The sequence below is a fragment of the Rhinatrema bivittatum genome, chromosome 4 (genome assembly GCF_901001135.1).
Source record: "Rhinatrema bivittatum chromosome 4, aRhiBiv1.1, whole genome shotgun sequence".
Taxonomy (NCBI): domain Eukaryota; kingdom Metazoa; phylum Chordata; class Amphibia; order Gymnophiona; family Rhinatrematidae; genus Rhinatrema; species Rhinatrema bivittatum.
In genome coordinates, this window is record NC_042618.1 from 460,376,182 (window position 1) to 460,401,950 (window position 25,769).

At 43.9% G+C, this 25,769-nt stretch overlaps 1 protein-coding gene across 7 annotated transcripts in view; it reads right to left on the minus strand.

The window, feature by feature from the left end:
• Positions 1 to 4,577: 4,577 nt before the first annotated feature.
• The window catches only part of NAV3 (neuron navigator 3), a 971,329-nt gene continuing 950,137 nt past the window's right edge, over positions 4,578 to 25,769 (minus strand). For all 7 annotated transcript variants that reach the window (XM_029597136.1, XM_029597134.1, XM_029597135.1 and 4 more), the window contains 5 exons: positions 23,742 to 23,813; positions 22,805 to 23,001; positions 21,843 to 21,961; positions 18,749 to 18,952; positions 4,578 to 7,393 (listed from right to left, as the gene is read on the minus strand). In XM_029597136.1, coding sequence (XP_029452996.1) covers positions 7,274 to 7,393; positions 18,749 to 18,952; positions 21,843 to 21,961; positions 22,805 to 23,001; positions 23,742 to 23,813 — 712 coding nt within the window. In that variant the 3' untranslated portion in view covers positions 4,578 to 7,273. The remainder of the gene's footprint in view (positions 7,394 to 18,748; positions 18,953 to 21,842; positions 21,962 to 22,804; positions 23,002 to 23,741; positions 23,814 to 25,769) is intronic.

A 25,769-nucleotide genomic window follows, 5' to 3' on the forward strand; every position in this document is an offset into this window, starting at 1 on the left:
TTAACTACAACGCCCCCATCCTCCTGACCCCCGCCAAGACTTACCAAAACTCCCTGGTGGTCCAGCGGGCGGTCCAGGAGCCATCTCCTGCACTCACGCCGTTGGCTGCCAGTATTCAAAATGGCACCGATAGCCTTTACCTTACTATGTCACAGGGGCTACCGGTGTCATTGGTCAGCCCCTGTGACATAGTGAGGGCAAAGGCTATCGCCGCCATTTTGATTACTGGCAGCCAACGGCCCGAGTGCAGGAGATGGCTCCCGGACTCCCCGCTGGACCACCAGGGAGTTTTGGTAAGTCTTGGAGGGGGGGGGTGTTTGTTTAAATTCGCTCCTTTAGACGGCCGAATAATTCGGTGAAGATTTGTTGTATTCGTGGGGAATCGCAATACGTTTCGTTTTCCCATGAATACAACGAATATGGCCCTATACGTTGCGGATTACCAATACATTGGAAACGAATGCACACCCCTACAAACGACATGGAGCCAGGTTACTAAAGTTGCCACTGGACACGGGGCTACCCTGATGGCTTGCTTCAGTTCTGCTTTTACTACATTGCATCTATTGTAATGGGGCTCCAATTTTTCCACAAAAGTCAGGACTTCAAGTCCGTAGATTCAATGGGGGAAAACAGACCTGAATTACCCTGTCAGGACTGACTTGGGTAAGGCGATAACCCTATTGGCTACACCAATTTCAAATAATTTCTCAAGGCACCAGTACAGAGCTGGTTTGACACTGGTTTTCAAACTTACTCATTCGAAAACCTGAACAAGGACAATGCTGTTTAGTTTCAGCACAGAAAGCATTATAGCAGCTTTGGATTACAAACCTTCAGCTTTGACATGACTTCCAAGGGCTCCTGGAAACTGGCCTTTAAAAACAACTATAACAGTGGTAATTTAAATTCCAAGCATCTCCCCCAGTTCTGCATTTGTCAGGAAACAATATTCCCTGTCAAACAATGAAGAAATGCATAATGATGTGGTAGAGAGTAATAATATACTGTATCTAATACACGGGACAATCCTTATTGTATTCTTATTCAAATGGATCCTGTATTCCGTTTCAGACACATTCAATGAAATGCATTTAGAACTCAACCAGAATGTACTTCAAGCTCATCTGAGGACAAGTTTAATGTGCAAGCATTAGTAAGTTAATGCTGTAAATTTCAAGTCAACCAGCTGTGCCAACATAAATAATCCCTATTGAAACTTCTAGTTATGTCACCAGAGAGCTTCTGTTGGATATTGGCTGTTTTTGGTGGAGCTCCTTGAAATCTATTTCTCAGTGGAATGCGGCAGCTGGTTCAGGGAATAATGGAGGTGAAGTCATTTGGCACTAGTGATCATAAAACAGTCACATCTGATGCAGTAGCATCTAACTTTAGAACAGGGAGGCTATGATAAAATGAGGAAATTAGAAGGAAACTAAAGGACCCAATTTTAAAAAGCATTTACATGTGTAAAACTGGGTATTACTCATGTAAATGCACTTTACTCGAATAAATGGCTTTTGAAAATTGCTATGATAGTATATTACATTTATGTGCATAACTCCTTTGAAAATTCACCTGATAGGGAGTAGTTGCCAGAGTTAAAAACCCGTGAGGTAAATATTAAGAGCCACGTGCACGCGTTTACCAGTGGCGTCAATGACTGCGGCACTTTATAACATACATGTGTATATGCGCTCAGGTTATAAAATAGCCTGGATGCACGTACATGTGCGCCCCAGTTTATGAGCACGCGCACACGTGCATGCATATGGCGCCTGGACCGCATAAGTGGAAGAGGAGAGTTAGGGCATCCCAACAGAGAGGTTCCAATAATAGCAAAAGTAGTCCTTGTGCCTATAAGTAAAGAATTACCTGAACTAAAGAATTCCTAATTATCCATATCAACTGAAAAGCAGGTTGTTAATACAAACAAAAAACACCAATACCAGAAGTCTAAGAAATAAAATGGGAGACTTAGAGTGTATAGCAATGAATGATGAGATAGACAAACCTGGCATCTCAGAAACCTGGTGGAAGGAGGATAACCAATGGGACAGTGCTATATCAGGGTACAAATTATATCGCAATGATAGGGAGGATCAACTTTGTGGGGGTGTAGAACTTTATATCTGGGAGGGTATAAGAGTCCAACAAGATAAAGATCCTGCAGGAGACTAAATACACAATAGAATCTTTATGGGTAGAAATCCCATGTGTGTTGTGTAAGAGTTTAGTGATAGGAGTATACTACCGTCCACCTGGCCAAAATGATCAGACAGATGATGAAATGCTAAGAGAGATCAGGAAAGCAAACCAATTTGGCAGTGCAGTAATAATGGGAGATTTTAATTACCCCAATATTGACTGGGAAAATGTAACATCAGGACATGCTAGAGACAAAAAATTCCTGGATGGAATAAACAACTGCTTCATGGAGCAAATGGTTCAGGAACCAACGAGAGATGGAGCTATTTTAGATCTAATTCTTAGTGGAATGCAGAATTTGAGGAGAGAGGTAATGGTGGTGGGGCCACTTGGCAATAATGATCATAACATGGTCAAGTTTGAACTAATGACAGGAAAGGGGACAATATGTAAATCTACAGCTCTAACATTAAATTTTCAAAAGGGAAACTGATAAAATGAGGAAAATAGAAAAAAACTGAAAGGTGCACTGCAAAGATTAAAAATGTACAAGCGTGGACATTGTTTAAAAATACAATGTTAGAAGCGCAGTCCTGATGTATTCCACCCATTAAGAAAAGTGGGAGAAAGGCAAAACGATTACCGGCATGGCTTAAAAGTTGAGGTGAAAGAGGCTATTTTAGCTAAAAAAAAAAATCCTTCAAAAATTTAAAGAAGGATCCATCTGAAGAAAATTGGAAAAACTGTTGTACAGACCAGTTTTTCTCTTAATGTATTTTTTTTCTTTCCTTTTGTGTCTTTGTGTTTTTCTTTTTTCCTTTTCTCCCTTCTTTCTCACTCACTGTCTCACTCTTGTTGCGTGTCTCTCTCTGTTTCTGACTTTTGCATAGCTAGATCTCCCTTGGTTTTGTGTATTTGTCTGTGTGCACACTTACAGATAGATTTTAAAAGCCCTGCGGCATGCCAAAAGCGGGAGATACACACACAAGTTGGGCCGTTGTGCACTGAGCGGATTTTATAAGCCGCCCATGGACGTGCATATCTCCAGCTGTGCACACAAGGAAAGGATTTGTGAAAAGGGGTGGAGGCTTCTTACTGCTGCCACGGTTGGGAAAAGTGGTGGCAGCCGTGCTTTCTCCCACTCGCCCCTCCTGTTTTCACCGTGCGGTGGGAAGAGGCAAAGAGCACACTCTGACAAGCTGTACTGCAGCTTCATGCGTTCCCTTCTCCAGAGTCGCAAAAAGCTCTCTTGCCCCGGCAGCTGCTTCGTGCTGCAGCAACACTGCCCTCACTCTTCGCAGGCCGTCCTCCACTGGTCTTTACTACTGCAGCTGCATCTCACGCAGCTTGTCCTACGTTAGGGAATCCTTCTTCCTAGCTGATGCAGCAGCCTCCAGCCCCAGAAACTCCTCTGTGCCAGAGCAGCATTGCTTTTAGGCCTAAAACAGTCACCTGCAGCTCCCAAACACTGCTAGCAGGCTCATAGGCTCAAGCCATCATAGTGATGCACCATGAGAAGCAATCAAGGGCAGGGGATACAGGTAAGGATTTTGTTTTTCATTTACTCTGGCCCATAACCTGTCCTATATTACATATGGAACACTATATGATGCTAAATGGTAGCAGATTTTAAACAAATATAAAAATATATTTTTTTTAGTCAGCACTCAAGCTGTGAATTTTTTTGCTGCAGATTGTGGACAAGGCTAAAAGCATAACTGGGTTTAAAAAGGTTTGGGCAGGTTTTAGGAGGACAGTTCCACTACCAAATATTAGCCAGGTAAACTAGACTTGGGAATTGTCACTTCTGGAAATGAGCAACAGGGACTAGATCTCCCCATTAGCATCTGCCACCTACTTCTAAGTGACCTGGATTGGCTACCAATGGAGACAGGATGCTGGACTCTATGGATCAATGATCTGACCCAGCAAGGCACTTCTTATATTCTTACATATTATATTTTTCTGTACTTTACAGGCTAGTAGTATATAAAATTAGCTAGGAAACATGGACACACAACATACTATTCCCCCTCTATCACTCACTCAGCGAGAAAGGTCATTCAACTTCCCATGCCCAAAATTATACCATGTTATTAGGACAGACGGATCCAGTTTTGGTGTTACTTAATCACATGCATGGGCTCACAGTTCTAAACGGCTGGACTTTCAAGTCCATGTACACAACAGAGTAAAACTAATAAGGGATCCACCTGGTTACTTATATACTGTGTGATGTCTCTTGTATAGTAACATACAAACCAATAAATATCATTAATTACTTATCCTTCATTTAAAGTATCCTTTTCTTATTTCAGCTTATCTTTTCAAATTTGCCATTGATTTTACTGATAGGCTTTCTTAAAAAACAAAAAAACAAAAAAAAAACCTTTGATATGTTTTGGACTGCAAAGATACCAGACATTGTCTTCAATAAATAATTCCACTTTAATGGCAAAGTAATAATTTAGACAGGTACAGTGCGCACATCTGCATAAAAATATATGCAAGCTGGTTTACAAGCCAGAGGAACAATAAACCCATATAAAATTACATCATCCAATTAAGTCCGATGACACCAAATACTTATCAGGGGCTTTACAAAGACTACAAAACTTTTCAGATGATTTATTTCACTGCTTCTCTCTATTTACATGATATGTTACATCAAAAATGTACAAAATATAAAATGTGTGTACAGGCTAATGTTTCACAAACAATCTGTCAAGTTGTAAACTATGTGGACTCACTGAGATGTTTTGCAGGATGCTTTGTTTATAGTGATGTTCAGTGTGCATTAAAAAAAAAATACCAGGAAACAATCTGCAGATCTGCTCATGACAAAAAAAAGAGGGGGGAGGGGATGGGGACTGGAGGAACCGAGCCAGTCATCAATAGCAACACAGCAAAAACTGATTCAGGCCACTGGAATTAAATCAGCTGGACAAAATGCTACATGCAAAAAAGAAAAAAAGGTTTTCGGTAGGACGAGAGCACCGTGTAGGAACCTCTAGCACTGATGATGCAGTTCAATCTACCAAAGATTGCACTGTACTGTGCTTTGTGTGTTGGTTAAGGGTATTTTATACAGCAAATGGCCACAAGGTGGTGACAGAGAGTAAGTAGCACCAACTGTACGTCCTGAAGTTACATCTTTTTTAAATTTAGTTTTTCTACACAATGCTATAGCCCTTGGATCAATGTTTCACACATTTTTTTCTTGTGACAGTAGCATTACCAATTGCACTGCCGATCTAATGATCAGTTCCCCACCAACTGCACTGCCAATTGAACGATCAGTGCCATGACAGATGCACATTAAGACAGTTTTTTTTTTTTTTTTTTACAATGTACCAGATCCACATACAAATTTGAATCATGCTCAGCGTAGCATGGATAGCTCCTGCATAGTCATGACAACTGTTAGTACACAACAAATACATTAGCTAAAACAGCTCAATGGTTTGCATTCGGTATTTGTTTGCAACATACAGAAAGTCTCAGCAAGTGAAACATACCTCAACATCAACAGGATAAAATACAATTTTGCTTATTTTGTTTTTAATTTCTGTGCAAGTTGTTTTTGTTTACCTATTTATGTATTTACAATACTTCCCTTCCCTCACCCACCCGCCCATAGACTGTGCAAAACCAACCCCATTCTTACAGTAAAATTGTTTCCTTCCTCTTACATTGGAAATCACTGCTTCGAAGCTTAACTCATGTACAATAGCAATCGAAAGGACACACCCAAAATTGTATGTAGATAAAGAACAAAATATTAAAACCAAGATTTGTGCTCATGCTTTGTCTAAGTGGGTCCAGCTCTCTGGAAATGGAAATACTTCAAGTCACACAATTCCATTCCTTGCACTGAGTGGACTTTAGCCACCAGACTCAATGCTTTAAGGGAGACCAGAAGTGTGTATGTGGGTGGGTGGTGGTTGGTAAAGTGTCCAGACAGTTATTTCTGGTTTTACCTTCATTTCATCTATGGCCATGTGGGTCCAGTTTTTTCCTAAAAACAGTAGAATAGCTCGGGGATAAAATCACGGGTGGCTGAGCCTGGCCCTTATGACATGAAAGTTTTGGGTACTCACAGGCTTTTGAGGTTAGGTAGCATAATCTGTTTGCAATATAAAAAAGGGTTGGTACATAGCATTTGTTCTTTCTCTCATCAACTTCTTAAAAAAAAAAAAAATCATGATCTGCAAGTATGAGGCTACTGTGTTGCCTGACATCCACCAGCAGTAAATGAAAAACAGTTTAAATTACCAATGATTCCGGAGCTACTTTTGACTGTAAAACTGTTCAAGAAATATGGTTTAAGGCAGTGAGACAGCACCATGGGGAATGTGTTCCCTCTTTCACTGACAAGGCTCAAACAAACCAAGCCCTAAGAAGACTTTTATCAGTGTTTGTTAGCAATCGGTACAAAACTATTTAAGTGGCGGGCAAGTGGTTAGAAAAAAAACATTGTGGTAAAAATAACACTATAAAAACCTGTGGCTTGCACACTAAAAACTGTGAAGATGGCAGTTAAAAATTACAGTTGGCACTTCTCCAGCGTATCACAGTACTGTTTCCTGGTGATTGCACAATACCTTTTTTTTATTTTTTTGTGCTTTTTGAGGACTATCTTTGTATTTGTTTTGGAGCGGAAAGCAGCAGCAGCGGCAGCAGCAGTGCGCAATGCTCAACACCATGGTAATTGCGTGACCCACACCCTGTGGCACGACAAGAGGTCAGAAGTAGGCTGGGAAAAGCCTGACCATTGCATCACAGCTGCAGCACCTCACAAGAACGAACCAATAAGACCTTATCACAAGTGCCTTGCACTTTAAGAGGAAACAAACATTTCAGTTTGGCTAACTTCTTGTGCAATCAACTTGACTGCCTCTCAATTTAAGGCCCTTCTCAAGTTGACTAAGGGAGCCTCATTCTGGTACTGAAATGCCTCAGAATGAAAACTCATTCAAGCTTTCCTTCCTGACATTACAGTTGGGTCTGCCTCCCAAGTACAACGCCGTCTACCAGTTCTGGGACCCTGGGGCTCTGCATTAATACCGGCAGTGCTTTAGTGGAAACGGATTTCTACCAGAAAGCTCAACCAAGGTTCATCCTTCTAAAGAGTCGATTCGAAAGATGAGTCCAAAATGTCATCCTGGTGACTGGCGCTATCACTGTCACAGCTTTGTGCACTTGAGTAATTGGCAGCTTCTTGGAGCCTCATTAACATATTCATCTGGAAAAGAATAAGAAAGAAAGATATCTATTCAGCCAATATAAAAATGAACTGCTGAAATAAACGTGCAAATTAATTCAAATCATGTCATCTGCTATGATGTTGAGAAGTAGGGTGTCAACTCAGGTTATGAGAACAAGGGGAATGGATTATACTGATTTTTTTACCCAGATGCCCATTTTGCTGGGGGAAGGCTGATAGTATTGCATGGAGAGCAATGGATGACCGATAGGTCCCCTTCATTCATGGGATGGGAAGGCTGTTTCAGCAAGAGCAAAGAAATTAATGTCACAGGGTTGCCAATGGGCTTCAGATTTTCAGGATCGGTTGATCCATCCTGGTTTTACCCTCTACTGCATAACACGGACTTGCGACTGATTTCTTTAGTGACTTCCCTAAGAAAAGCAGGACTAGAAGCCCATGCAAAGCAGTAAGGTAAAAATAAGCCTGGATCAGTCTATCCTGATAAAAATGGAGTCAGCTTGCTGACCCTATCTAGTCCTGCATGTGAACTCAAAGACCAATTCAAATATCCAAGCAGTTGGGGCTGGGTATTCCCTTGGACACTTGATTCAAGCATGGTCCCAGGAAACACAACGGAAGCCGATCCAATATGGCAGTGTAGCAACCAGAAGTAGAAAGATTGGTAAAAGGCAAAGATTCTTTATCACAGTATGTAGGCCCGACTTTGGCTGAGTTTCGCTCTATTCATCGAGCTGCCTCAGGGGCTACTGTGGTGCGTGTTCGTGTATTCTCAAAAAATGTTGTAAAAATCACATTCCATTTTCTTTTTACTTCTTGTCGATAGGCCATGTTTCTTTATGGATGCACATCTGTCAGTACGTTTCAGCCTCTATTTCCACAAAAACAATTGCATGGAGCTTACAGCATTTTACTCCTAAGCAGCAAGCACAGAGCACCTAATCCCATCATTCTGTCTAATGAAGCTGACTGGCTGCTCAACTTAAGCCTTGCTGGTTTAGGGAATGGAGAGTAAAAGAATGAAAGATATAGAGAGAAGTAAAGTACAGAAGGAAGATAAAAAACAAGACCAAGAGAGAGAACCAACACAGACACTAATGCAAAAAGCTGCATGTTAAAATTGTGCACTAAGTTCAGCACCCAGTTTCTCAATGAACATAAGAAATGCCATACTGGGTCAGACCAAGGGTCCATCAAACATAGAAATGACGTCAGAAAAAGACCAATCGGCCCATCCAGTCTGCCCAGCAAGCTCCCACACTTATTTTCCCATACGTATCTGTTTCACCAACCACCAATTTCAGGGCCCTTGTTGGTAACTGTTTGATTCAAGTTTCCTGCCATCCCCTGCCATTGATGCAGATAGTAATAGTGGAGTTGCATCAAAGGTGAGCATAAGGCTTAATGGTTAAGGGTAGTAACCACCGCATCAAGCAAGTTAACCCGATGCTTGTTTACCCAGACTGCACAGATCATTGCCCTGTTGGATGTTGTCTGAATGTAAATCTTGTTTTCCACATTTCCCCCTGCCGTAGAAGCAGAGAGCGACTCTATATATGCATTCAAAGTGATGTATCAGGCTTAATTGCTTTAGGGTAGTAACCGCCGTAATAAGCAAGCTACCCCCATGCTTATTTGTTTATCCAGATTGTGAAGTTCAGTCCTTGTTGGTTGTTGTCTGAATGCAAATCCTCTTTTCCACATTTCCCCTTGCCGTAGAAGCAGAGAGCAATATTGGAGTTGCATTAACTTTGCGAAGGCTTGTTGAGTAAGGGTAGTAATCACCATGTAGTAGCCTCCACTCCAGTAATTCACCCACATGGCTCTTCACTTCATTCCCATCCTCCAGCCTTTATGGATCCACAGTGTTTATCCCATGCCCCTTTGAAATCCTTCACAGTTTTAGTCTTCACCACTTCCTCCGGAAGGGCATTCCAAGCATCCACCACCTTCTCCGTGAAGAAATACTTCCTGACATTGGTTCTGAGTCTTCCTCCCTGGAGCTTCAAGTCGTGGCCCCTAGTTCTACGATTTTTTTCCAACGGAAAAGGTTTGTTGTTGACCGTGGATCATTAAAACCTTTCAAGTATCTGAAGGTCTGTATCATATCACCCCTGCTCCTCCTCTCCTCCAGGGTATACATATTTAGGTTCTTCAATCTCTCCTCATAAGTCATTTTATGAAGACCATCCACCTTTTTGGTCGCCCTTCTCTGGACCACCTCCATCCTGTCCCTGTCCCTTTGGAGATACGGTCTCCAGAACTGAACACACAGTACTCCAGGTGAAGCCTCACCAAGGCCCTGTACAAAGAGATCATCACTTCCTTTCTCTTACTAGATATTCCTCTCTCTATGCAGCCCAGCATTCTTCTGGCACATTGTTTCACCAACTTTAGATCATTAGACACTATCACCCCAAGGTCTCTCTCCTGCTCCGTGCACATCAGCTCTTCACCCCCCATCAAATACAGTTCTTCCGGATTTCCACACCCCATATGCATGACTTTACACTTCTTGGCATTGAATCTCAGCTGCCATATTTTCGACCACTCTTCCAGCTTCCTTAAATCCCTTCTCATTCTCTCCACTCTTTCCGGCGTGTCCACTCTGTTGCAGATCTTAGTATCATCGGCAAAAAGACAAACTTTATCTTCTATCTTGTCTGCAGTGTCGCTCACAAAGATATTAAACAGGACCGGACCCAACACCGATCCTTGCGGCACCCCGCTTAACACCGCTCTCTCTTCAGAGTAAGTTCCATTTACCATCACACATTGTCTTCTGTCTGTCAACCAGTTTGCAATCCAGGCCACCACCTCGGCACTCACTCCTAAGCTTCTCATTTTATTCACAAGCCTCCTGGGCGGGACCATATCAAAAGCTTTGCTGAAATCCAAGTAGATGACATTGAGCGCTCTAACTCGATCTAATTCCTTAGTCATCCAATAAAAAAAAGTCAATCAGATTTGTCTGACAGGACCTTCCCCTGGTGAATCCATGCTGCCTCTGGTCCAGCAATTCTTCTGACTGTAGATAGTTCACTATTCTTTCTTTCAGCAGCGACTCCATTACTTTTCCTACCACTGAGGTGAGGCTAACCGGCCTGTAGTTTCCAGCCTCCTCTCTGCTCCCTCTCTTGTGAAGCGGGACCACCACTGCTCTTCTCCAATCACTCAGCACCACTCTCATTTCTAGGGATCTATTGAACAGGTCACACAGCAGATCTGCTAGCACATCTCTGAGCTCCCTCAGTATCCTGGGATGAACCTCATCAGGCCCTATGGCTTTGTCCACTTTCAGTTTTCCTAGCTCTTCCCATAAATTCTCTTCTGTAAACGAGTTACATCTACTCTACTCCCCTGCAGTTTCTTGTTACCTAGCGACAGTCCTTCTTCAGGGTCCTCTTTAGTGAACACCGAACTGAAGTATCCGTTTAATATTTCTGCCATTTCTTCGTCTCTCTCCACATATTGATCCTTTTCACCTTTCAATTTCACTATACCACTTTGAACTGTTCTCCTTTCACTGATGTATCTGAAAAATGTTTTGTCACCTCACTTTCTTCTGCTTGACTTTTGCTGTCTTGAATACTTTCTTTGTCTCCCTCAGTTCCACCAGATATTCTTCCTTGTGCTCCTCCCTTTGGGATCCTTTATATTTCTTGAATGCTGTTCTTTTAGCTTTTATTTTGTCAACCATCTCCTTTGAGAACCAGATAGGTTTAATTTTTCTCTTGCTTTTCTTTACTTTTCTAACATATAGATTAGTTGCCTTGGTTATTGCTCCTTTTAGTTTGGAACAACAGTGGGCCAAACTAAAAGGAACAATAACCAAGGCAACTAATCTATATGTTAGAAAAGCAAGAGAAAAATGAAATCTAACATATAGATTAGTTGCCTTGGTTATTGTTCCTTTTAGTTTGGCCCACTGTTGTTCCAAACTAAAAGGAGCAATAACCAAGGCAACTAATTGTTCCTTTTAGTTTGGCCCACTGTTGTTCCAAACCCCTCCAAATACTACAGAATGCCACTGCAAGGATAATCATGAACGCACGCAAATCAGACCACATAACCTCTATCTTCAAAGACCTCCACTGGCTCCCCATCCCATCACGAATTCTATTCAAAACTCTCACTATCATACACAAATCCATCCACATAAATAATTCCTCTTGGCTCAGTGAACCGCTCCGATCCACACAATCCACCCGCCCCACTAGAGCAAATCTCAAAGGCACCCTACAAGTCCCACCCCTCAATAAGGCCCGTCTCACAGCAACAAGGGACCATGCTCTCTCAATTGCTGGCCCAACTCACTGGAATGCCTTACCCACAAACCTCTGCCTGGAGCCTTGCCATACTAAATTCAGGAAAATGCTAGACTTGGCTCTTCCAGACTAACTCCATGTACCTCTCTCACCCTCTTCTCCTGCTTCTCTTATCTTTGACTCGCTCCAAGTAATTTGCATCATGTAAATATGTTACCTCTCGAGTTATTGTTACTTCTCTAGTTCAATTTTCAGGCTCCCCCTAGAGCCTCCTGCCCTCGAGTTTCTACTGTTGTCCCTCTCCCACCTGTTCATTGTATTTTCCACCTACTGTTGAGATGTAAACCGATATGATGTTCAAGAAAACAAACTGGCAACCGATCCAAGATGGCTGATAGCAACAAACACAAGGAGTTGAATCGGTATAAAAATGGACTTTATTGAGAAACATCAGCAAAAACTGACTATGTAATCTGTTGAATCTGTTTTTACCAATGGAATCATTACACCATTTTGAGTTGAGCAGCGAGTAGAATCACCATTGCGTTTACTGCGGTTGCTGTTAAAAGTGGCTGATTCAAAAACAGATTTCATTGGGAAAACAGATTCAACAGATTACATAGTCAGTTTTTGCTGATGTTTCTCTAAGTAAGATATGAGAGATCCATGCTAATCCGAGCCAACTCAAGTGGCTCTCAAGCCCCTGAGGCAGCTCGTTGAGTGAAACTCGGCCAGAGTCGGGCAAGATTCAATAAAGTCCATTTTATACCGATTCAACTCCTTGTGTTTGTAGCTATCAACCAATATGATGTGCAATCTAATGTCGGTATAGAAAAGCTGTTAAATAAATAAATAATGAGAGTGCCACCTGCAGTCACTCAGTATTGACCTGTACCCAAGCCCATGCTAACAGAACTAAATAACGAAGGGTAGCACCCAACCAAAATTTCCAGACTACCACTTTGCCGCTGGCAAAAACCAGACCGAACAACTGCTAAAAACTGCTCCATGAATCATGTCTGCAAAAAAAGAGCTTCAACAATAAAAAAAACTTAAGCAGGTTCTGACCAAGACAGTCTTTCGGTATCTGAAGAAAGGGGTGGGCCTCTGGACTGATCTGTGGTATTACAGGAATGAAAATTAGCAGGTAAGAACCAATTTTCATTTCCTGAACATATCCAGATCAGTCTAGAAAAGTGTGATGTACCCAAGCCGCCCTACACTGGGCGGGAACCCGAAAGACCGGCACGAAGCACACTCTCTCCGAAGGACAGTTCATCAGAAGCCTTAACGTCCAATCGGTAATGTTTCGTAAAAGTGTGAATAGACGACCACACCGCCTCCCTACAGATCTCCTGAGGCGACAACTGACACTCTGCCCAGGAAGTAGCCTGAGCCCTAGTGGAATGAGCTCTGAGATCTAAAGGCACCTGACGCCCTCGGGCTATGTATGCCGCGTAAATGGCTTCCTTAATCCACCGAGATATGGTCGCCTTTGACGCTTTGTCCCTCTTTTGGGGCCACCAAAGAGAACGAACAAATGATCGGAATGTCTGAAGTCATTGGTAACCTCCAGAAAACGCAATAAGGCGCGCCACACATCCAAAAGATGAAGGTCTCTGTACTGAGAAGATTCCCGGGACCAGTTAGGGAACCCCGGAAGCTCCACAGTTTGATTGACGTGAAAAGCTGAAACCACCTTAGGGACAAAGGACGGAACCGTACGTAACGATACCCGATCATCATAAATCCGAAGAAAAGGATCCTGACAAGACAGCGCCTGCAACTCTGAGATCAGACGGGCCGAGCAAATGGCCACCAAAAACACCGTTTTCAAAATCAGATCTTTCAAGGAAACTCCACGAAGAGGCTTGAAAGGAGCGCCACATAGAACTTGCAGGACTAAATTCAAACTCCAATCCAGACACACTGAATGGATGGGAAGGCGCAAATGTTTGACCCCCTTAAGAAACCGAGCAATATCCGGATGCGCTGCCAGCGAACAGCCGTCAAAGTTTCCCCGCAAGACACCTAGAGCTGCAACTTGTACATGAAGGGAATTGAACACCAAGCCCTTAGCGAGGCCCTGTTGCAGAAAGTCAAGCACCCGAGGGTCGCAAGAACGCTGATGACACCACACCTCATAAAGCTTCCAAACTCTCACATAGGCCATAGAGGTGGCTGGACTTCTCGCCTGTAGGAGGGTAGAAATGACTTGTTCTGAATAACCCCTCAAGCGTAAACGTCACCTCTCAAAAGCCAAGCCACGAGAAAGAAGCAATCTTCCCGATCTGAAAATATGGGCCCCCTGACGGAGCAGATGCATTAGATTAGCCCACTGAAGCGGACCCTCTAGAGCCAAGTGTACCAGATCAGTGAACCACGGATGACGTGGCCACTCCGGCGCCACCAGAATCACCCTTCCCAGGTGCCGCTCTATGTGACGGAGAAGCTGACCTATGAGGGGCCAGGGCAGAAAGGCATACAGAATGATCCCCGTGGGCCAAGGACACACGAGAGTGCCTATGCCCACCGAGCCCTGTTCTCGGCGACAGCTGAAAACTGTTTTTGCATTCGCCTGCATTACCCATCATATCCAGCTGAGGAGTTCCCCATCTGGCGCAAATGAGATTCCATGCCTCGAGAGTTAGTTCCTATTCCCATGGGTCTAGTTGCTGACGGCTGAGATAATCGGCTTGCACATTCTCTACTCCCATGACATGGGATGTGGCAATGCCCTCGAGATGGCACTCTGACCAGGTGAACAGAAGACGTGCCTCCAGTGCAATGGCAGAACTTCGAGTCCCGCCTTGCCGGTTGATGCACGCCACCGTTGTCGCATTGTCCGAGGAGACTCGCACCATTCTGCCCTGGATCCAGGGAAGAAACGCCCACAGGGCCAGACGTACAGCCCTGGTCTTGAGCCGGTTTATGGACCAGGATCTTTCCATCACCGACCAGAGCCCTTGGGCGGACCTGTCTGCACACACCGCCCCCCAACCTGAGAAGCTGGCATCGGTGGAGATTATCAGCCAATTTGGAGTGTCCAAATCCACCCCCCATTCCAGATTGTCCAGTAACAGCCACCATGACAGACTGGCTCTGGATTCCGGAAGTAGAGGCATTGGTAGATGGAATTGCCCCGACACCGGGCTCCAGCGAGACAAAAGCACACGCTGTAAAGGTCTTAAGTGAGCAAACGCCCAAGGAACCAAGTCCAAGGTTGAAGCCATGGAGCCCAGGACCTGAAGATGATGCCACACTGTGGGATTGGTTCCTTCGAAGAAGGGAATGTATTTGTTCCTGCAACTTCCCTATTTGGTCCGCTGCTAGAAACACTTTGCCCAGCAAGGTATCGAATTGTGCTCCGAGATAAATCAACTTCTGAGTGGGTTCCAAGTGACTCTTCTGTACATTGATTACCCAACCTAGGGATCACAATGTGAACATCACCATGTGCACTGATCTCTCGCAGTCCTCCTGAGACTTTGTGCGAATCAACCAGTCTTCCAGGTACAGGTGGACCAAGATTCCCTCCTGACGAAGGAAGGCCGCCACCACCACCATCACCTTGGTAAACGTGCGAGGAGCTGTTGCGAGACCAAATGGGAGGGCTTGAAATTGGAAGTGTCATCCCTAGATCTTGAACCGCAGAAATCTCTGGTGATTCAGCCGTATCGGAATGTGTAAATATGCCTCCCTGAGGTCCAGAGAAGCGAGAAACTCCCCTTTTCGAACCGCAGCCATCACTGTCCTCAGGCTTTCCATACGAAAGCGAGGAACCTGAAGGCAATGTGCACCTTCTGCAGATAGAGGATGGGCCGAAACGTGCCCTCCTTCTTGGGAACCGCAAAGTACATGGAGTACCGACCTCGTTCCTGTTGAGCATCTGGAACTGGGACAATAGCTTTGAGCTCGAGAAGTAGTTGTAGAGTCACCCGGACTGCCTCTCGCTTGACACTTGAGGCCACTCGGGACTCCACAAAAACCTCCTGGATCAGGCACGAGAACTCCAGTGCATACCCGTCTTTGATCACTTCTACGACCCAGTGGTCTGATGTAATTCTTGCCCATTCCGTGTAAAAGTTGGATAATCTGCCTCTGACAGCTTCGACGACGGAATGGGTGTACGTGGCTTCATTGGGGGTTTTTATTACTTCCTGCACCAAGATGTTCCGAATCTCTTCCGGGCCGGCGACTCCCTCGAAAAGGTTGGCGCCCCGAAGCAGGTGGTGCGGAGTATCTACCAGCTCTGAAACGACGAGAGTCCCGAAACCTAGCTCAATGAGGGAAGACTTTCTCAGAAGATCTTTTATCCTCCGGCAACTGATTGCCCTTGGATTCGGCAAACAGCTTTACCAACTGATCCAGATCCTCCCCAAACAGGAGCTTGTCCTTAAAGGGTAGATTACAAAGCTGGAACCTGGAGGACAAATCCGCCGCCCAATTTCGCAGCCAGAGGAGATGCCGCACTGACACCAAGGACACCATACCTCTCACCGAGGTCCTCACCAGATCATACAAAGCATCTGCAACATAAGTGATGCCTGCTTCTAGGCGGGCGGACTGCAGAGCCCCACTGTCACCCGTACTGGCCCCGGCAGCAGACTCCTGGACCCAACACAGACAGGCCCTCTGCATGAGGCTAGTGCAAACCACCACCCGAAGGCTTAGCACGGCAACCTCGAATGCTCGCTTCAACTGGATCTCCAACTTGTGGTCCTGCATATCCTTAAGGGTAGCTGCCCCAGCAACCAGGATAGTGGTCTTTTTCGTGACTGCCGAGACCGCGGCGTCCACCTTTGGAATCTTCAGTAACTCCAAAACATCAGACGATAATGGGTACAGTTTCGCCATAGCTCTGCCCACCTTCAAGCCAGAATCCGGAGTCTCCCACTCCCAGGTCACTAGTTTGCGAACCTTCTTAGGCAGAGGAAAAGATGTTGTGGGACCTCTAATGCTGTCGAGGACTGGATTGATGCCCTCGTTGTCAGACTTTTCTTGAGAAACCTTAAGTCCCAGAACTTCAAGGACCTGGGGAATAAGGGGCCTTAACTCATCCCGCTTGAACAAACGCACCACGCTGGGGTCATCCCCCTCTGCAGGAGGGTCATCGGGCTCATCCGGATTATCAGTATCCACATCAGCCAGATCCGGCCGTGGATCCGGGTCTGCCGCCCCTATTACCTCAGAAGCCGGCGTCGCCCCAGACCCCGGGATCGGATCTTGCGTACCCTGGGGAGAATCCCCTGTGGGATGAGAGCCTGATCAGGGAGGCGCTGACGAGGGTCCGTAGCCCAACCTCTTTTCTCAGGCGGGTCCGAACCTGCCCCCAGGAGACTAGGCTGATTTACCACCGAGTGTTTCCTTGCCAGGAAAGCCTGGTGCATAAGGAGGACAAATTCTGGGGAAAACCCCTCCGGGTCTCCCTCCCCCATTGGAGTTGGCTGGGGTGATATCATCAGTTCCCCCAGTGAGGTCTTCCCTCACCGGGGCTAGAACAGGCAGAGAATCCTCATCCCGCGAAGCCGAAGGCGAGACAGACGCTCCCTCCCCGAGGGAGGAGGCAAGAAGACCTGAAGAGCCCTCTAACCCCGGGGAACATGCTGCGCATAAGGAGGCCACATCTAATGCCTGGCCGCGTGACCTACATGCGCGGCAGGCCTGCGATTCTGTTTTCGGTGCCATCTGCAGCAGCGTGCCGATAATCTGAAGTGAAATAGAAAAGGGCGCGAATAAAAAAAAAAAAACGCTCTGTGCCGCAACGCGGAGAAAATTTCAGTCAGGCCGGGCAAACAAACTTTTCGTGCTGCGGGCTAAGAGACTACCGGCTGAGGAGAAAAAAAAAAAGCATGCGCAGCCGTGTCGCGGAAAGGAGCCTGTCTATAGTGAAATCGCAAGGCCCCCAGCAGGGAAGCGGCGAGTAAACGAGGCACACGGAGAAAAACTCACCCTTACCCTCAGAAAACGACCCGGAGCCCCGGGAGCTGAGGGGAACACTGCTGACAGCTTCCCCGGCCAGCCTTAAAAGACCCGGTCCCTTCTGCACCTCTCCTTACCTCAGCACTGAAGACTGTCAGTCAGCCGCCGTGAAAACAGCTCTTATTTATTTATTTTTTTTAAATTAGCTTGATGTTGAGTCCATCAAGCTAGGTTGAGAGAACATTGCCCAAATCTCATCTTGGAGTGAGTTTCCTCACTCCGAAGGCCAGCAAATCTTCACAAGAGACCACTGTTCTGTTCGTAGGTGTCACGTAGCATGTCAAAGTGGCCCCTAACCCCCTACACATGTACCTAATCCCCACCTCGAGTTACTAGGTGGGCCTACCATAGGGATACAAATACCTGCCTATGGGCCATGATATTATGGCCAGTCTCTCTCTCTCTCTCTCTCTCTCTCTCTCTCTCTCTCTCTCTCTCTCTCTCTCTCTCTCCCCCCTTCAAATCATCTGAAATAAGCCTTATGGAAGCCTAACGCATTTGAAAGGGGTGTAGTTAAAACCTGCATTATGGCTGTGCGATAGCTCTTCGCAGACAGGCTAACCCAGTCCACTCCTCCTATTTTTAGCATTTGCATCGCACCATACGATATGGTGCGATCGCATGCGGTAAACACGTTTTCGCATGCGTTAAAGGCCTATCGCATGCGAAAACGGGGCTTTTCGCATGCGATAAGCCCTTAACGCATGTGAAAACGCCTTACCACATTTTGAAAAATGACCCCCTATGTTATCTATGTTAGTAAAACCGCAAATATCTTAGACTCTTGTGGAAAAGTATTAAGACAATATACGGAAATAGTAGGATACAGGTATCTGCTGAAAGTCTTAACTGCATTACCTGAAAAACAGTTTTAAAAATATTGTTGGATACTAAAAGGAAGAGGATGGAAACAATGGAAAAAATAAATGCCAAATTTGTTTCACTTAATTACTGTCCTAGATGCAAGTCATTTGCATGTCATGATCAAGAGGTGCGACCGATCAATGTCTGTGAATCTGGGTCTTAAAATTTAATTTTTCAGATCAGAATGAAAAGCTGTATCGCTTGGGTCCAGTGTGAGCTTACAGCGCTTACTGCAGTTGGTTTATGGTTGGTGATTTACCAGAGGGTCGCCTTCAGTGCTGCTCTGTGGAATGTGCGTTGAGGTTGTTCCTTCCTTGGCAGAGGCATAGCCTTCGTAGCCGACATCTTCGGGTCTCAGCTGAAGCAGCGAAGGCCACTCGTGCTGTAGTGATGGCGAGCACCAGGGATAAGTATCCAGCACCCACCTTGATGGATCTTCCCAGGGCGCTCTTTTTCCATACATCTAAAACATGTCAGTCAAAGGGGGAAAATCAGGCTTTTGCATTTAAATTATTTCCACCACTTCTATTCAAGAGAAATCAAACATGCCAGAACAGTCTTTGCAATATACTAACTCAAATGACTATATGAAAAATTCTATTTTCTGCACAGTTGTCTGGATTTCTTTGGCTAATCACTTCTAAACAATAAGGTATTTATTTTCTGCAAATTATAAGTACAATAAGCCTGTGATGAAGTGCATAACTCATACAGCCAGGACCAGTCCATAGAGGGGGGAAATATATATCCAGACAGAGGCACAGAAGGTGCAGCAAGGGAAACAGCAAAAGAGAAAGTAAAAGAGAAAAAAAAAGGATTGCAGCTTTAAGAAAGAACATGGCAGAGAAGAAGAGACTACTGGGAGCTGTAGTCCAGGAGACACGACCTACAGCTAGTCAGGAGGGAATGCTGATGGCAGAGGAATGAGACGATTTACTTAGAGAGAGCAGTCTCTTGTGGGTTTGGTGGGAGAGAAATCAGCCGGTGAAGCAAAAGGCTGCTAAAGAAGCAAAGGTTGGTCAGAGGAGACTGTGGTAGACCAAGAGCTGCCATTCCAGGAGAGGAATATCCCAGTAAGAAGACTGGAGAGCTTGCTGCTAAGAGCTAGTCACATAAAAAGTAACAACAGAGAATGGCATGTTGGTTACACAGTGTTTATGCCAGCCTATGTTTAAGTGATTGCCGTAAAGGTCTAGAGAGCCCCTGGTGCCTTAGGGACTAGTTGTCACTAGTGAAGAAACATATGTTAAAAGGACAATAAAGACACTCTTTGCTACAAGTGCTTGCCAGGCTGTTTTGAGGTAATGAGACTGGTGTTTTGAACAGGCCAATGACGGAGGCCCATCAAAAAGCCACTGTGGGCTGTGCAGGAAGACACGCTGTCCTACATCCATCCTGGTGGGTGTAAAACACCTACCCTCACTTAGGTGCCTCACACCTAGGTTACACAGCAGTACAGACAGACTGGATGGACCAATATAAATAATGAAAAGTGCTGATTTTTAAACGGAAGCATAATTAACCATTAGCTGCCTTTTTCTGTCATTCTTCACCTTGCTTTATAAACACAATATACTATCCTATTTCCCAATGCTTTTGCTTGAGATTGGGAGTACTGATGATCCATTCAACCAATCAGAGGTTGGAGAAGGAAGGGCAAACAGCTGGGGAAGTTCCCCTTTTGGTTGAACACTGAAGCTAGCTATAGTATAAAACAAAACTTAATACTCCAACATCAGAATGTTCTGGTTGTTACCACCAAAACGGAAGCTCGTCAAGTTCTGACTATTTATAAATTAGGCAAAAACAAAACTGTAGCCACCAATCTCTTGCTTATATATTTCAACAATACATGGAAATTAATTGTTTTACCTGCTGAGTTGCTTTCAACATTTCAATCCTGCTGATCTGACTACTGAGTACATTTTCAGAGTGGTTATGCATGGAAAGTTTGCACACATGGAGATAATTCTCAAACGATTTGAAAATTGCTACTTTGACAAACACAACTCCATTGAAAATTCACTTTCAAGATTTTACGCGATTAGATTGGTTTTATGTGTAAATGGGCTTTTGAAAATTGCTAATATATGCTTTTATGTAACTAGAAAATTACCTCCTATGCGCATAAGTCTCCTGTCTTCGCATACATGCTAGCTTATAAACATCAAAGGTATGCACGGTTTCACGCACACATTTACCTGTACAAAAAAAGGGGCGGTCTAGGATGGGGCTATTTTATACGCGGTTTATGTGAATACATTAGTTTATCTAGTGCCATTGATATCAGACTAGTCTGTTGTCTGCTATTTTTGGGGGGGTGGGGGGAGGCCTGGGTGAACTGGAAGAAGTTCAGGGTGAAGGACTGGGAGTGTCTCAGTGAACTGGGCTCAGACTGGGTGAACTGGCAAAGGTATCAGCAAACTGGTGATTTTAAAATATTCCTGCCTCCATGTATAAATCGGTGTTTTACACGTACATGTTATTCTTTTCATGCGTTTATTTGTAAATTTTGAAAAATGATAGATAAATAATTAAAAAAATATATATACACGTATATGTTCATAAAACAAAGTAAGCGCTTTCATTGCATTGCATATATTCACGCATACTGAAATAAACATATGAACTTTCAGAGCTGAACTACATGATGTTTTATAAAACTGCGCAGCAACATGCTGCAGTTTATAAAATACTAGGATAAGGCTCCATGTGTCCACTTAAGTGCGCAAATCCTGCGATGTGAATAGGTTTATTACTTTTATTATTTCCTATGGGGGTCCCATTTTCAACCACTGTGCGGCTCAGCTAGCTAGCTGGATAAACACATCCAGCTAAATAGCAGGGTATATTCAGCGGAGCGGTTGCCCCGCTGAATATTCCCATCTAACCGGCTAATTTTAAGACAGCCCTATGGCCCAACCAGAGTTAGCCGCGTAGGTTATATGGCTAACTCCGCTCTTCCTCAGAATGCCTCTTGCCCGCTGGATAAGGGCTACATATAACTGGGTTAGCCATGTAGATGGATATCTATTACGTTATCTGTCTAATTGGCTGTTGAATAAGGACCTCTATGTTTGATCACTGTTTGTGTATCATATTGTAATTCACCTGTTTTTGTATTATATTGTGATCCACCTTGAACAATATTGTAGTTGGCAGAATATAATATTTTAAAATAAATACCAAATTTGTGACCGATATGTACTGCATCTGCTCATTTTTTGTTAAGTGTGAGCAAAGATCTCTTGTCAAAAGGTAAAACAACACCGTACAGGCAAAATAAGAACTGAAAAATAAGAATATCAGATTTGCTTTTGTTTTTAAAGAGGTCACAGTGCCCAGTTTCCTACCTGAAGCCCTTCTCTTACAGCTTCTAGAAGATATGGCACCAAGGAATAGTTCCAAAGGTCCGTGAACCACACTCTGGAACCATCCACATTCATAGGACAAGAAAGGAAGAGACGGGGGCCTGTAACAAAAGTAAAGAGTGAAGATTAATTTTGGTGACGTGGTGAATTCAGAGTGCCACAGCATCTGTGGGATTACTGTTGTGATTCCATATATTTATACTGTTACTCAACCGTTCCGCTCTCCTTACTCTCTTCCAACCTCCTTGTTCATTGTAACTTACCTCTTCCCTTAACTCTATCAGTAGCTCTCTAGCTACGATTAGTGTTAATGTTAAATATCCCATGTTTGATGTAAACCGATGTGATAGGACTTGTGTCATGAATGTCGGTATAGAAAAGAATTAAATAAATAAGATTTTTTTAAAGTGTTCCTTTATGGATTTATTCTAGGATTCTGACCCTGAGTATATACTCCAAATACAGCATGTAGAGTATTCCTGTAACAAGCATTCTCCTTCACTGAATTTCTTTATGAACATACAGTGCTGACCACTAGAACATGGCAGGCGAGTGGATAAGCTGCAGGCAAGCCATGAGAAGTTGCTATCGAGGTCATGGAATTGGCCATAGTGCCTCACAGCTTTCTGACAAAAACCTGCATCTTTTCAGTTATCAGACTATGACACATGGAATACTCAGAGGGACCCATCGGCAAAAATGTTACGTCTTAAAGAGAGCACTGTGACAAGTCATTTCAGAGAACATTATAGATCATGTGCAGATACAGTCAACATTTTTTGTTATTTTCTGGCAACATAAGGAATAACAGCAGGGTGCATATTGCTGGCTATCTGGCCATTTACATTGGATCAAGAATGCCAAGGAAGAGAAATCATTGCATATAAGTGCAACACCTCAATCACTGAAAAAGGCTACAGCGGTCAAGCATTTGGGGAACTCACCAATGGTCACCTCGGAAGAGCTGTGCGTCTCTAAGAAGCCGTTGAGATGATGCCACGTTTTAGGAATCCAGTCAATGATTTTTATGAGGTCATTATTGCGCATGTTCTTTTCGATCTCCGTTTCAATTAGTTTTCTTCTCAAATACCTGCCCAGGAAACCTTTCACGGGGTCTGTATGGTTGGCACAAAGTACCCACCTAAGCATCCAAAGAAACAGGTATGAGCAGGCAGGCTGAAACTACAGAGAGAAATAAAGCCAGTGTTTGCTATTCTCAAGCACAATGCCAGTTCCTTAATCTTGGGACAAGGCGCACAGGTGCTCTTTACCTGTGGAATTCCCACCAAGTTTTAAAGTCTGTGCATACACTCACTGTGGGTATAAGGTATCTGCAGATGCTTCACCTGATTTTCAAATAGGTAGATTTTACCCGTAAAATAATGCACGTAGCTTTGAAAAAAGAAATCTAAGCATGTTATTTTCCAATCACCCCCAAATGTAGCTAAGTGCATGCACGTTGCGGTACTCTGTGCTTGTTTTTAGCAGTATCGAGGGATGGTTAATCTACATATGTAAACTGCTATTTAACTGCATAAGTTGCTTTGAAAATTGTCCCCCCGCCATATGTGAATTTGTGTTCTGCGTCTCTCCAAAGGGATGTTACATCTCTGCAGAGGCGCTGCACAAACTGAAGGCACAGGGGCATAACGCCATCAGCGCCGCACCTTATCCAGCCTGAAAATGCTACATCATGGCCAGAACCTTGTTTTCTGCTGGCCCAAGTGGCATGAGGTGACCGTGATTTGATTCTAGCCACTGGGCAACTGCTTCATGGGACAGGCTAAATGAAGTGCATTGATGTACTGGATGAAAAATCCCCAAATGTGCTAGAGATGCAAAATAATGACTACTTGTATTGTTTTGGTTTTTTTTATTTACCTGAAATTGTGGTGAAGCTCTAGATTTGGTGATGAGGAAACCCCTTGCGTCATGGTTCCAATAATGTAAGGGCTGGAAAAAAAAAAAGGAAAAATGCCTATTAGCTAAGGGAATCCAGCTCAGTGGCATTAAACCTTTCTAATTTCTAGCACTTTCCTGGACTCCAATGTACTATTCAATACTAACGAGGTTATTTGTTCAGTAAACACCAATTTATTTTCTAAAAATAAGATCGTTGGACTTTGTAACTTTATATGCAAATGGATCCTGAATGACTTATACAGTGCAGTGACATACCTGTAAAACGTGGCAGCAATCCTACAAGCTATCAATTTTTTTTACCTGCTGCAATGAGCAATAGTCATGGGATACCAGCACCTTGAAGGAAATGGTAGTATACATACACCCAATGAAGTGCAGAAGGGAAGCTTGTCCACATGCATTCTCTTAGATACTGTCCCATAGACTTATTTGTAAAACATCTAACATTTCCAGTACCTTCTTACTTTCTGAGGTCCATATTCAGTCACTGGCCGGATTGCAAAGTTAGCCGGATAAACTCATCTGGTTAATTTTGGAGGGATGTTTAGTAGTGTAGCAACACTACTGAATATGCATGGCTATCTTAAAGACAGACAGATAATTTTATCTGGATAACTTTAGGATAGCTCAACAACACAACCAGAGTTAGTTGGATAACTTAGCCGGCTAACCTACGTCCTCCCAGAAACATCCTCAGAATGCCCAAAGGTTATCTAGCTAAATTTTAGCCGGATAATGAGATATCCAGCTAAAGTTTAGCTGGATAAGTGGGGAAAATATTCAAAAATCAGCATTTAGCTGGATAACTTGTGAATATCCAACTAAATGCTGACTTGAACTGATATATTTGAAGATGGGCCTGTACCGATTTGCACTTGTATGCCAGGGTGATAGCTCTGATAAGAACATTTTCCCTTTATTTATCCTACCTGCTAATTTTCATTCCTGAAGTACCACAGAGCAGTCCAGACAAGTGGGTTTTGCATCCCTACCAGCAGATGGAGGCAGAAAACAAAGCTTTGAGGCACTGCTACATACCCAAGAGTGCCACCTGCAGTCCCTCAGGATTGACCTGCACCCAAGCTAAGATGTCTACCTTAACAAACCCCAATAAACTCCACGAAGTTAGCATGTGGCACATTTAAGACTAATCGGAGAAAGTTCTTTTTCACTCAACGCACAATTAAACTCTGGAATTTGTTGCCAGAGGATGTGGTTAGTGCAGTTAGTATAGCTGTGTTTAAAAAAGGATTGGATAAGTTCTTGGAGGAGAAGTCCATTACCTGCTATTAATTAAGTTGACTTAGAAAATAGCCACTGCTATTACTAGCAACAGTAACATGAAATAGACTTAGTTTTTGGGTACTTGCCAAGTTCTTATGGCCTGGATTGGCCACTGTTGGAAACAGGATGCTGGGCTTGATGGACCCTTGGTCTGACCCAGTATGGCATGTTCTTATGTTCTCATTACTCTGAATATATCACATATCAAATAGATATATCACATATCAAATGCAAATAGTTGTATCGCTGCTTGTTAAATATCCTCTCTTTTACTTGTGTACTCACCCAGTTACCCCCTCCCCTGTTCATTGTAATTTCCTTTCCTTCTCAGTTTTTTGTAAACCGACATGATGTGTCCTACGAATGCCGGTATAAAAAAGTTATTAAATAAAATAAAATAAATAAATATCAGCTCAGTAATATCCAGAAGTGAATAAGTCTTTTGAAATATGGGGTCGGTTCTCTGGACTGATCCGTGGTTCTTCAGGAACAAAAATTAACAGGTAAAACCAATTTTTCTTTTCTGTTCGTACCCTAGATCAGTCCAGACAAGTAGGATGTACCCAAGCCCCTCTATTCTGGGAGGGAACTCGAAAGACCCGCATGCAACACACTTACCCCAAAAAACACCTCCTCTGGCGCCCGCACATCCAAATGGTAATGTTTGGCAAAAGCGTGAAGAGAAGACTACGTCGCCGCACG